We start from the raw sequence: 13149 nt of genomic DNA, 5'->3' as shown, positions 1-13149 counted from the left end.
CAAGCGCAGCGGGCGGTCTTAGAATAAGGTGGAGGAGAGATGGGTGCAGCCTTTCTTTGCTGCTGCTGTTGTTGTTACTGTTGTAACTTCTCAACTTAAAAGTTTTTTGTAAATTATGTAAATTTACAAGTTTTAAAGTTTGTAAGTGATCTTAACTTCAAACTTTAAAGTTTGATACAAGAATATTTTTTATTAAAGTTAAGTACAAACAAGTGTTTGTTAAACTTTTGAATAACATATATTTTAAATTATAACTGAATTTCCATTATTTGTTCCATTATTAACACAACTTTTTGAAGTAAAGAAGAATCATTTCCATTATTTGTTCGATTAACACAACATAACATTACGGAACAGGTCCAAACAGTAAACATGGTCCATGTGGAATAGTTGTCGCTGAGCCTTCAGGCAGCAAAGTGTTCACGGATGAGCTGCTGGCGCAAGGCTCGAGCAATCGTTAAAGGGGCATGACAGCCCGCCCTCCTCCGCCGCTGTGCTCCGGGTTCAGGTAATTGCATGCCTTCCTCATCCTCCTCCTCCTCGTCATCTACATCTTCCTCCTCATCATCAGCTACTCTCACCACAGCTGGGTCTTCTACTACCAGCTGCTGCTGCCTCATGATGGCTAAGTTATGCAGCATGCAGCACACAACAGTGAACTGACCGACAATCTCAGGGGAGTATTGCAAGTAGCCTCCAGAATGGTCCAGGCATCGGAAACCCTGTTTCAAGATGCCAATGGTCCTCTCTATTATGCTGCACGTCGCAATGTGCGCCATGTTATATTCAGTCCGGGTTACGCGTAAGGGCACCATGAGCCAGGTGGCGAGGCCGTACCCTTTGTGTTCCAGTAGCCAGCTCTGCCCTTCTGGCTGCTGCTGCTGAAACATGGCAGATCTTCTCGCGCAGGATGAACGCATCATGGGTGCTCCCAGGGTATCTTGCATCAACTGACATGATGCGATGCATGTCGTCACACACAAACTGCACATTAACGGAGTGGAAGCCTTTTCTGTTCCTGTACATCTCAGAATCCTCCAAAGGTGCTCGCAAGGCGATGTGGGTACAATCAATGCAGCCCTGTTGCTTTGGGAAGCCAGCAATCCTGGAGAATCCCACGGCCCTTTCACGCATTGCCTGGGCGGTCATGGGGAACTTTATAAGAACATAACATAAGAAATTGGAACAGGAGTAGGCCATACGGCCCCTTGAGTCTGCTCCTCCATTCAATAAGATCATGGCTGATCTGATCATGGACTCAGATCCACTTTCCTGCCCGCTCCCCATAACCCCTTATCGTTTAAGAAACTGTCTATTTCTATCTTAAATTTATTCAATGTCCCAGCTTTCACAGCTCTCTGAGGCAGCGAATTCCACAGATTTACAACCCTCTGAGAGAAGAAATTTCTCATCTCTGTTTTAAATGGGCAGCCCCTTATTCTAAGATCATGCCCTCTAGTTCTAGTCTCCCCCATCAGTGGAAACATCCTCTCTGCATCCACCTTGTCAAGCCCCCTCATAATCTTATACGTTTCGATAAGATCACCTCTCATTCTTCTGAATTCCAATGAGTAGAGGCCCAACCTACTCAACCTTTCCTCATAAGTCAACCCCCTCATCTCCGGAATCAACCTAGTGAACCTTCTCTGAACTGCCTCCAAAACAAGTATATCCTTTCGTAAATATGGAAACCAAAACTGCACACAGTATTCCAGGTGTAGCCTGTATGGCTGCAGCAAGACTTTCCTGCTTTTATGCTCCATCCCCTTTGCAATAAAGGCCAAGATACCATTGGCCTTCCTGATCACTTGCTGTACCTGCATACTATCCTTTTGTGTTTCATGCACAAGTACCCCCAGGTCCCGCTGTACTGCAGCACTTTGCAATCTTTCTCCATTTAAATAATAACTTGCTCTTTGATTTTTTTCTGCTAAAGCGCATGACCTCACACTTTCCAACATTATACTACATCTGTCAAATTTTTGTCTACTCACTTAGCCTGTCTATGTCCTTTTGCAGATTTTGTGTGTCCTCCTCACACGTTGTTTTTCCTCCCATCTTTGTATCGTCAGCAAACTTGGCTATGTTACACTCAGTCCCTTCTTCCAAGTCGTTTATACAGATTGTAAATAGTTGGGGTCCCAGTACTGATCCCTGCGGCACCCCACTAGTTACTGATTGCCAACCAGAGAATGAACCATTTATCCCGACTCTCTGTTTTCTGTTACTTAGCCAATCCTCTATCCATGCTAATATATTACCCCCAACCCCGTGAAATTTTATCTTGTGCAGTAACCTTTTATGTGGCACCATGTCAAATGCCTTCTGGAAGTCCAAATACACCACATCCACTGGTTCCCCTTTATCCACCCTGTTCATTACAGCCTCAAAGAATTCCAGCAAATTTGTCAAACATGACTACCCCTTCATAAATCCATGCTGACTCTGCCTGACCGAATTTTGCTTTTCCAAATGTCCTGCGACTGATTCTTTAACAATGGACTCCAACATTTTCCCAACCACAGATGTTAGGCTAACTGGTCTATAGTTTCCTGCTTTTTGTCTGCCTCCTTTTTTTAAATAGGGGCATCACATTTGTAGTCATTCCTCTGGGCATATAGTGCACCAGTCACCTGCCGAATGCAAACGTGTGTGGCATGTTGCGAAATGGGCGCACACATCCCCAGTTGTGGCCTGGAACGATCCAGACGCATAGAATGAAAGTGCAGCTGAAACCTTCACTTCAACTGACAAAGCAGTCCTCCTGACGCTTCTAGGTTGCAGGTCTGCTTTTACTCACTCTCAGATCTCGGTTACAACCTCTTTGCGGAAACGCAGCCTTCTCACACAGTCTGTATCACTCAGCTGCAGGTAGGAATGCCTGTCTCAATATATCCGACATGGGTAAGGCCTCCTGCCCAACATCCTACGCGCTCTGAGGTTCCTCCTCTTCACCCCCCGCCCCGCCAGGGCGGCATAGTGTAAGGGTTCTCATCCCTTCAGTTCAGCTACCACAGTCCCCAATCCTCTGGGCTTCATTTGAAGCCGAGCCCCGAGCGAAAGAGCGATTCTGACGGCCGACGCTTCAACCCTCGAGCCCGGTTTGGAGACATTCGGTGATGCCATGGCACATTTTTAAAAATCCAAAATTAAAGAATTGCATGAAACTTCCATTTTCTGCGTTTTCAGTTGGAAAAAATTAAGCTTGATGATGTATATTTAATGTGTTCTTGACTCCCTCCAAAACTTTGCATAAAAACAACAGCGTCTTTCTGTGCCGATTTTTTGATGTGCACTGTTTTTTTTTTAAGTGGCAGAAAGTTTTTTGGGAGTGGTCACATTCGCCGACCTAGGAGAAATGTAAGTTGGCCAAACTTGCATAAATGAGAAAAACTGGCGCAGGCATCAAGTTACACCCCGCCCCCTATGACGCAAAAAAAAACTAACCTAAAAGATTTGGAACAGTCTTTGGGGAAACTTGGATTTTTTAATTTAAGCCAAAAAAAGCTGCGCTGCCAAAAAAACGGCACAAATCACTGGGGGAAATTGAACCCACAGTCACCATTACTGATACTAGATTTCTTATTTAATTAATTGAATTTAAATTCCCCAGCTGCCATGGTGGGATTTGAACTCATGTCTCAGCATCATTAGTCCAGGCCTCTGGATTACTAGTCCAGTAACATAACCACTATGGGACCGTACCCACTACATAAATGCATGTATTTCTTGCATATTATTCCCTCCTTCAAACACAAGCATGCAGCATTTATTTTGAAAACACTGCAAAGTCCCATGCAAAGCTTCACACAAAAAACCCACACTCCTCATAACAGCAAGCACACTCTCCTCACCTCCATCCTATGTCTATTTCTATTCAGTAACACAAATTTTCTATAAATTGGTTTCTAGACAAGAAAAGGATTACAAACCCAGTAAGAAAAAGTAACCAGAAAAGTTAAAAGTAACAGATAACACATAAATGTTCACAGGAGGGCAGTCTGGGTAACCATAAAGCTCTGGCCCAACCACACCTGGAATACTGTGTCAGTTCTGGGCAGCACATCACAGGGAGGCTATAGAACAGGGTACAGCACCGGGGCTAAAAGGGTTAAATTACGAGGGCAGGTTGCACAGACTAGGCTTGTATTCTCTCGAGTATAGGAGATTGAGGGATGATCTAATTGAGATCTTTAAAGATTTGACAGCATACATAGAAACTATTTCCTCTGGTCGAAGAGCCCAGAATCAGGGGACATAACCTTAAAATTACAGCCAGGCTGTTCAGGGGGATGTCAGACAGCACTTCTTCACACAAAATGGAGTGGAAACCTGAAACGCTCTCCCCGAAAAAGCTGTTGTGGCTGGTGGGGGGGGCGGGGGGGGGGTCCAATTGAAAACGTCAAACCCGAGATTGTTAGATTTTTGATAGGCAAGCGTATTTATGTATATGAAACCAAGGTCGAGTAGATGCAGTTAAGATCTCGAGGGGCTGAATGGCCTACTCCTGTTCCTATGTGTGAGCGTTGTCTGTGTTATGTTCTTTCCCCAGCTCTCAATGTAATCATTTACAATACCTGGTAATAAATATGTTATCTTTTGGCTACTAGATGCTGATATTGGCCATTTTGTTTCCCCTCCAAGGCTACTCTGGTGCTGCTGGGTATTGGACAGTGCCTCATGTTTCCCAGACCAGCTGCTTTGCCTTTAATGTGAGCCTGCACGAGACTAGAATCTGGACCAATCCAGGGCTGCCTGACCCTCGGGAACATGCAACAACATCTATTGCAAACGTGGCCAAGAGTGGACTTTCCGGTGTTGGGAGACTGGACCTGCCTCTAGGCCAACTCCCAGTGAAGTCAATGGAACTGCTCTGGGAAATCAACTGGATAACCGAAGCTCTATGCTTAGGCAAGGTACCACCCAAGTACAAGTCACCAACTTCAGTAGAAAACTCTGCAGCCTGTGTCCTAACTCGCACCCACCAAGTCCTGCTCACCCATCACCCCTGTGCTCGCTGACCTACATTGGCTCCCGGTTAAGCAAAACCTCCTTAAAAATTCTCATCCTTGTTTTCAAATCCCTCCATGGCCTCGCCCCTCCCTATCTCAGTACTCTCCTCCAACCCTACAACACTCCCAAAATATCTGCACTCCTCCAATTCTGGCCAATTTTAATCGCTCTACCATTGGCGGCTGTGCCTTCAGCTGCCTGGGCCCTAAGCTCTGTAATTCCTTCCCTAAACCTCTCCGCGTCTCTACCTCTACCTCCTTCAAGACGCCCCCTTAAAACCTACCTCATTGACTATCTGCGATAATATCTCCTTATGTGGCTCGGAATCAAATTTTGTTTGATGACGCTCTTGTGAAGCACCTTGGGCCACTTTACTATGTTAAAGGTGCTATATAAATACAAGTTGTTGTTGTAAGAAAAGGCGGGAGGGGAACTTATTTGCACCACCACATGAATACGTTCCAACTGGTGTAATGGAGGTCAGTTCCTGAAAGTGTCTTTATTCAAACCATGCATTAAATTGCTTCAGTCCCAGGTTACCAACATATAAATATTATCTGACAGGCAAAGACCCTCTGGTCCATCCAGCCTATCCCACACAATTGTGATACCTTGAGGATCACAATATATATGCTCTTCACCCCACCTGAAACCATAGGATCTCCCGGGAGAGGCGAAAAACCAGATAAAAACCCAGGCCAACTGGAGAAAAAAAATCTGGGAAATTCAACTGAACCCACGAGGCGATCGAAACTAGTCCAGGAGATCACGCTGATTTCTGTCCATCACTTAGCCAGAACAAGCAGCACAGAACCAAGGTCAGCAGAGCACAAGCACACAAGTCCACGTGTTCTGGCGCTGATCTTTAGTAAAACCTCTACAGATTGGCTAGTAATCCTCCGCCGGTAACTTGTCTAAGTGCCGAGGTTGGGTTGTCTAATTGACGCTCCAGAGCTGTTGCATTGAAAAATTTGCAAACAGGTATGCTCTGGCACCATACCCCATGAAAATGCCCAGCCTCTGACCTGCTCTTGTGGTCACAGTATTTATGTGGCTGGTCCAGTTAAGTTTCTGGTCAATGGTGATGCCCAGGATGGTGGGGGATTCGGCGATGTTAATGTCGTTGAATGTCATGGGGCAGTGGTTATACTCTCACTTGTTAAGAGATAGTCATTGCCTGGCACTTGAGTGGCACGAATGTTACTTGTCACTTATCAGCCCAAGCCTGAATGTTGTCCAGGGCTTGCTGCATGTGGGCATAGACTGCTTCATTATCTGAGGAGTCGCGAATGGCACTGAACACTGTGCAGTCATCAGTGAACATCCCCACCTATGATGGAGGGAATGTCATTGATGAAGCAACTGAAGATGGTTGGGCCTAGGACACTGCTCTGAGGAATTCCTGCAGCGATATCCTGGGGCTGTGATGCTTGACCTCCAACCAAGATAAGAATAAAGGGTCGGCCATTTAGACTGAGATGAGCAAAAATTTCTTCACACAAAGGGTTGTGAATCTTTGGCATTCTCTACCCCAGAGTTGTGGATGCTCAGTCGTTAAGTATATTCAAAAGAGAGATCGATAGGTTTATGAATACGAAGGGAACCAAGGGATTTGGGGATAGTGTGGGGAGGTGGAGCGGAGGGCATCATCCATGATCTTATTGAATGGCGGAGCAGGCTCGAAGGCCTAAATGGCCTACTCCTGCTTCTATTTCTTATATTCTTTGACAGACCGAGGAGAAACTAAAAATAGGAGGACTTTCCGTTACTATTATCCAACTGCGGATGAACCTGTGGCAGATAATTAAAGTTCCACTGTACATCAATAATGGTTCCAGAGTAACAGGAGGAGGCCATTCAGCCCCTCAAGCCTGTTCAGCCATTCAATTAGATTGTGGCTGATCTGTATCTGAACTCCGTCTACCCACCTTGGTTCCGTAACCTTGGCTGCAAGAATTATTTTTCTTTCAAAGACAGATAAAGAATACCAAACTGGTGAACCTCACTAATAATACAACTCCAACCTGTCCACATTACACATAAATAAATATAATTTAAAAGAACCAAGTCTGCTTAAGGTTGTGGCCTCAATCGTTTTGAGCTATGCTACTAATGAATACCAGTTTTCAATATCAATCAACAACAACTTGTACTTATATAGCGCATTTAACATAGTAAAACATCCCAAGGCAATTCACAGGAGTGTTATAACAAAAGATTTGACACCGAGACATACAAGGAGATATGAAGGTAGATGACAAAAAGCTTGGTTAAAGAGGAAGGTTTTAAGGAGAGTCTTAAGGGAAGAAAGGGAGGTAGAGAGTCGGAGACGTTTAAGGAGGGAATTCCAGAGCTTAGGGCCTAGACAACAGAAGACACGGCCGCCAATGGTGGAGCGATTATAATCGGGGATGCTCAGGAGGGCAGAATTAGAGAGGTGCAGATATTTCGGGGGGTTGTATGGCTGGAGGAGGTTACAGAGATAGGGAGGGACGAGGTCATGGATGGATTCGAAAACAAGGATGAGAATTTTGAAATCTTGAACCATTAGCCCAAATCCCCTGGAGTGTCAGCTTCAAATTTTGGCACGTGACTCAAACCCACAGCCTTCTGAGCCGGCCGGAGGCAAGCGGGCTGCTCACTGAGCCATGTTGGCACTTCTAGTACTACTCCCCAGCAAGGCAAGAACAAGAGAAAGCTGACAACAGAGTCCTACCGAGTTCTCCTCATCGTCCTGATCCAAGTCTCGCTGTTGCTCCTCCTGACGCTTCAGTTTAATTTCCATCATGTCGTTGATCAGTTCCCGCAGGATCGACACGGGTTTGGCACTTTTAATGAAGGGATGCTGCAAGATTTTAAAAAAATGCAGGTGAAGTATTTTGAGGACATTTTTTTTTTTTTTAAAAAGCCCAGCCATTCGATCAAGGCTATGATTGGTTGACACACCAAGGTACCATACAGCATATAGCTGAAGTCTGCTTTATTTCCATCATCGCAGAACTCATTGCAAGACAGAACTGTTGACAGAGATTTGCAGACCTGTAGAGTAAATACTCTTCAGCTGCTATTCAATCTTGAACTATGGAAACTTTAAATGTTACACGGGTAAGTCAACAATGAAAGAGGAGTTTACCATTTTACATCTAATTTACAACACAGAATCAGGCCATTCGGCCCGACTGGTCCACGCCGGTGTTTATGCTTCACATGAGCCTCCTCCCACCCTACTTCATCTAAGCTGACCTACATATCCTTCGATTTCTTTCTCCATGTGTTTATCTAGCTGCCCATTAAATCTATGCTATTCACCTCAACTATTCCCTGTGGCATCGAGTTCCATGTTCTATCCACTCTCTGGGTAAAGAAGTTTCTCCTGAATTTATTAGTGACTATCCTGTATTTCTGACTCCTAGTTTTCGTCTCCAGCGATTCCGATAATTAGAATCTCGCTGCCTCAGTGCCCTGGTTTAGGGTCCCATAAAATAAGCTGAACTCCCATCAAGGGTAAGAAAGAAAGATTAACCGTTATAGATTGCCTTTCGCCACCTCAGAACGTCCCAAATCGCTTTACAGCCAGTGAAGTACTTCTTAAGTGTAGTGACTGATGTAGAAACATAGAAACATAGAAAATAGGTGCAGGAGCAGGCCATTCAGCCCTTCTAGCCTGCACCGCCATTCAATGAGTTCATGGCTGAACATGAAACTTCAGTACCCCCTTCCTGCTTTCTCGCCATAACCCTTGATCCCCGTTGGCCACATCAGTGAACACAAGTCTGCTGGGCCTCTGCAAGGATGCTTGACTTGGCATCAGAATCTTGCTCTGAGATCCCTGCGAAGCTGTGTCACGGCCGTGATCGAGAAGCTCCTGTTCGAGTTCGTCCTGCTCCTCGCCAGGGTCGAAGTTGTACATTGGCATCAAGCTGGTGCCGCAGCTTTTCCAGCCTCTTCCTCTTCCTGATGTACAGAACCATAGCCACAGCTAACGCTATAATAGTGACAATTCCAACTGGTACGAGCACCAACCCCATGCTTGACCTCACAGTTTCTATGTCGGGTGGTGGAATGGCAGTGGCATTGGTACCGTTTGTCACCATAGTTACAGTCTGAAACGCCATCCTGTCTGTCCCATTGCCATTCTCTGTTTCGAGCGTCACGCCGAGGAAGGAGGCCGCCATGTTGGATGCGTTGTAGCTGAGGTCGAATGCTGGCAGTGACATGTTTCAGCGTTGCTCCAGCCCGTAGGAAATGTGGCAGCCAAGCTCCCACAAACAGCAGTATGATAGTGACCAGATAAGCTGCCTTAGTGACATTTGAAGCTTCTCCGTTTCCAAATCCAGTTCAGGCGCATTCATTTTTATTGATGGATTTTTCCCATTGCAGACCTCACCCCAGTGTAGGTGTGAGCCCAGCACACCAGGTTATGTACAGTGACCCATATGAGGCAACTGCACCTGTAAGAAAACCCATTTACACTGTCAGCAAACCTAAATCTTCAATTCAGATTGATATTCCCTGCTGTGCACAAGGTGTCAGATCAGGTTATCAATGGCAGATTTGTTATCATTCTGTGTCAGATCAATAATGAATTGCCCTGTTGTGCAGGCTACTTCATAAAGACGTGATTGTGTTTATCCAATCCATCGCTATCACCTTTCAGCCCAGCCGATTCATCTGTAGAGGTCAAGGAGATGAATGGCAGATCGAATTCCTCTCAAGTACTTGAGTAGAATTCCAGCCAAGTTGGCTGTATAATGTGACCAGAGCAAACTCCTACAAATCTCACAATAGCAGGACAAGAGGCAACGCAATGTTTAGCTAATATAAAAACAGAAAGTGCTGGAAATCGCAGGTCAGGCAGCATCTGTGGAGAGAAACAGAATTAACGTTTCAGGTCGGTGACCCTTCGTCAGAACTGGAAAAGTTTGAGATGCAACAGATTCTTAAGGAGGTGCAGGGCCCCTTTCACTGCCTTCATTTCCCTTTCATTTGGTTAGCTACAGTGCAACGTCCCGAATCCGGAACTCCGAAAACCGGAATCGTCCAAAGACCGGACATTTTGCACATAGTTAATGGAGTCATCCGGAATTATTGTCCGAACACCAGACATTTTTGAAGCAAAACCCAAAATCCGGTACGGATTCAGTTGAGGATTCCGGATTTCAGACAAGAAAATCAAGTCTGAAATCTGGAATCCTAGACTGAATCCATGCCGGATTTGGTTTTGCCGCATTTCGGACCTCGTCGCTCAAAACCCGGCACGGATTCGTTTGAGGATTCCAGATTTCAGACAATTGATTTTCTTGATTGAAATCTGGAAAACCCCAAAAACCGCAACAGACTCAGTCCCGAGGATTCCGGATGTTGTATCTGTATTACGTTTCGTGTTACAATGTTACCAGTATTCTGTTACAATGTTATCAGTATTCGGTTAGCTATTACATTTTGTGTTACAATGTTACCAGTATTCTGTTACAAAGTAGCAGCATGTGGTTAGCTATTACATTTTGTGTAACAATGTTGCCAGTATTTGGTTACAATGTAGCAGTATTTGGTTAGCTATTACATTTTGTGTTACAATGTTGCCAGTATTCGGTTACAATGTAGCAGTATTTGGTTAGCTTATTATGTTTTGTGTTACAATGTTACCAGTATTTGGTTACAATGTAGCAGTATGTGGTTAGCTATTACATTTTGTGTAATAATGTTGCCATTATTCGGTTAGAATGTACCTGCAGCAGCTGTGTGGCAGCAGCCCTTTGCTCTGGATTTTTAACTAAACATTGCTTTACAAAATCCGTAAATTCATCCGTCCAGAGTTCTGGTTTCCGGAATGTTGGCGGTGGATTCGTGGGAATCATGAAAATAGCCTGCAGAATAGAAAAAAATGTACTCAGGTCACTTGCAAACCAATATGCAAAGCTGATCTTGCTCGAATAAAAAAAGTCATTGTCAAAGATTTTAAAGATCAACTCTAGGCCACTAACTAGCTATTTTAATACGGTATTTATAATTTATAACACTTTGAGACGACAATTTAATAATGTTAATTGCATCTCTCAGTGCTATGAAAATTTATAATGCCAATTTCTACAGCGTCAGACTCATGTTTAAGTGCTTCAAGCATGCACAGGTTATAGGGAGCAGTTACACGGAAGCGAGGCGTCAATGTAAGATAGCAGCAGAACTCCAAAAAGCATCAAAGCCAAGCAGTGTGAAACTCCGTCCAGAGGGCTTGGCACTATGTGCAGTATAACTCCAGTATGGTGGGAAGCCATGTATTATTATTATTTTTTTTAAAAAGGGTTTAGGACAGATTTTTTAAATTGAAATGAAGAAAATGCAGGAAATATACAGCAGGGCAGTCAGCCTCTGCAGCAAGAAAATTAAACTTTCAATTAATGTGTAACTTTCATCAGAACTGAAGACTGAAAGTAGGGGTACTTTCCCGAAATGTTAGAGAAACATGCTGCTCTTTTCTCTTTAAAAGAAAAAAAGAACTTACATTTATATAGCGCCTCAGGACATCCCAAAGCACTTTTCAGCCAATTTCTGCACAGCAAGCTCCCACAGCAATGTGATAATGACCAGATAGTATGCTTTAGTGATGTTGGTTGAGGACCCAGGACACCAGGGCTAACTCCCCTTCACTTTTTCGAATAGGGCCATGGGATCTTTTACGTCGAGCTGAGAGGGAAGACGGTGCCTCAGTCTAACATCTCATCCGACAGTGCAGCACTCCCTCAGCACTGGAGTGTCATCCTGGAGTATGTGCTCCGGGAGTGGGATTTGAACTCTCAACTTTCTGACTCAGAAGTGAGTGTGCTATCGGCTGAGCCACGGCTGATACCTTAACAGATGCTGAGAATGAGCTGCGGGGCATTTCCAGTAACTTCCTATTTCAGAATTCCATCTGTTAGTTTCCCTTCTAAGTTTCTGAGAGGTCCCTGTTAGACCTACTGGCCACTTTACAAACACACGAGTCCATTTAACGTGCCGAGGAAGCAGATGTTCTCATTGGTGCTCTCTCAAAACGTCAAAACTTTACTGGTGGAGACGAGGGCACGTGGTAGTATTGTTGGCTGCCTTTCTCACTTTGCCACTCCCATTGTCAGTTCAGTAGTGCAAAGATATCAGATCAGCCATGATCGAGTTGAACGGTGGAACAGGCTCGAGGGGCTGAAGGGCCTCCCCCTGTTGCTAATGCTTTAAAATCACAAATTACTTTTTATCGTGGGACCATCTTCCGCTCGCTGTGGAAGGCGGAGAGCGGTAATCTGCACAAGACGGGGCATGAATGCTTCAGCCATGGCAGCACAGCAAGCGGCTTTGAAATCCCCAGTGTAGTCGAGCACCCCTTACCCTCATCGGATGAATGTCTGCATAGGGCGGCTTTCCTTCCGCCATTTCTATTGCCGAAATCCCCAAGGACCAGATGTCCGCCACGCAATTGTAACCAATTTCCTGGATCACTTCGGGCGCCATCCAGAACGGAGTTCCAATCACCGTGTTCCTCTTGGCCATCGTATCCTGAGTACAGACGGAAAAAGTTACCAATGGGAATCTTCCCGAGGGGCACGTCTGTGTTATGCACCGCCCCGCCCCCCCCCCCCCCCCCCAAAGCGTAAGGCGTAAGGCGAGACTGAAACAAATCGGACGTGAGCATCTATCAAACCTCGCTTCATAGAATCATACAACACAGGAGGCCATTCTGCCCGGCCTGCCTGCGCTAGTTCTTTTTGAACGAGCTACCCAATTATTCCTATTGCCGCCGCTCTTCCCCCGGCAAACCTTCGCTTTTTAAGTCTATATCCAATTCCCTTTTGAAAGCTACTCGTAAATCTGCTTTCACTGCCCTTTCATGTAGCACATTCCAGATTACAGAACACGGACTTTATGCAAGAGTGCAGTAGGCAAGTGCACACTGCTTTTGTTTTTCAAACAATGGATCTGAGAGAATAGCATGCTTATTACTTGAAAAGATCGAATTTAGCCTAAATTCTCATTAAATGCTTTAAGTCCAGAACTGGAGCCAACGGCGATATATTTGGGGCTATGTCGAGGGCAACAATGAGCTTCAATGCCCTGGTGAGCGGGAGGGGGTGAAAATCAGACACAGCCTCTGTGCCCAGGCCGTCT

General features: G+C 45.1%; 1 protein-coding gene and 1 pseudogene across 2 annotated transcripts in view; both read right to left on the bottom strand.

The window, feature by feature from the left end:
- LOC139277648 (serine/threonine-protein kinase 3/4) overlaps positions 1-13149 on the bottom strand; it is a 206604-nt gene that overhangs the window by 122064 nt on the left and 71391 nt on the right. For both annotated transcript variants that reach the window (XM_070896398.1, XM_070896399.1), the window contains exons 6-8: positions 12373-12540; positions 10743-10880; positions 7730-7858 (exon numbers count right to left, since the gene is read on the bottom strand). In XM_070896398.1, coding sequence (XP_070752499.1) covers positions 7730-7858; positions 10743-10880; positions 12373-12540 — 435 coding nt within the window. The remainder of the gene's footprint in view (positions 1-7729; positions 7859-10742; positions 10881-12372; positions 12541-13149) is intronic.
- LOC139277698 (uncharacterized protein C3orf18 pseudogene) lies at positions 8699-9230 on the bottom strand (annotated as a pseudogene).

The sequence above is a fragment of the Pristiophorus japonicus genome, chromosome 12 (genome assembly GCF_044704955.1).
Source record: "Pristiophorus japonicus isolate sPriJap1 chromosome 12, sPriJap1.hap1, whole genome shotgun sequence".
NCBI classification, from domain to species: Eukaryota; Metazoa; Chordata; class Chondrichthyes; family Pristiophoridae; genus Pristiophorus; species Pristiophorus japonicus.
The sequence above is the reverse complement of the archived record's forward strand: the minus strand, read 5'-3'. Positions and strand labels throughout refer to the sequence as shown.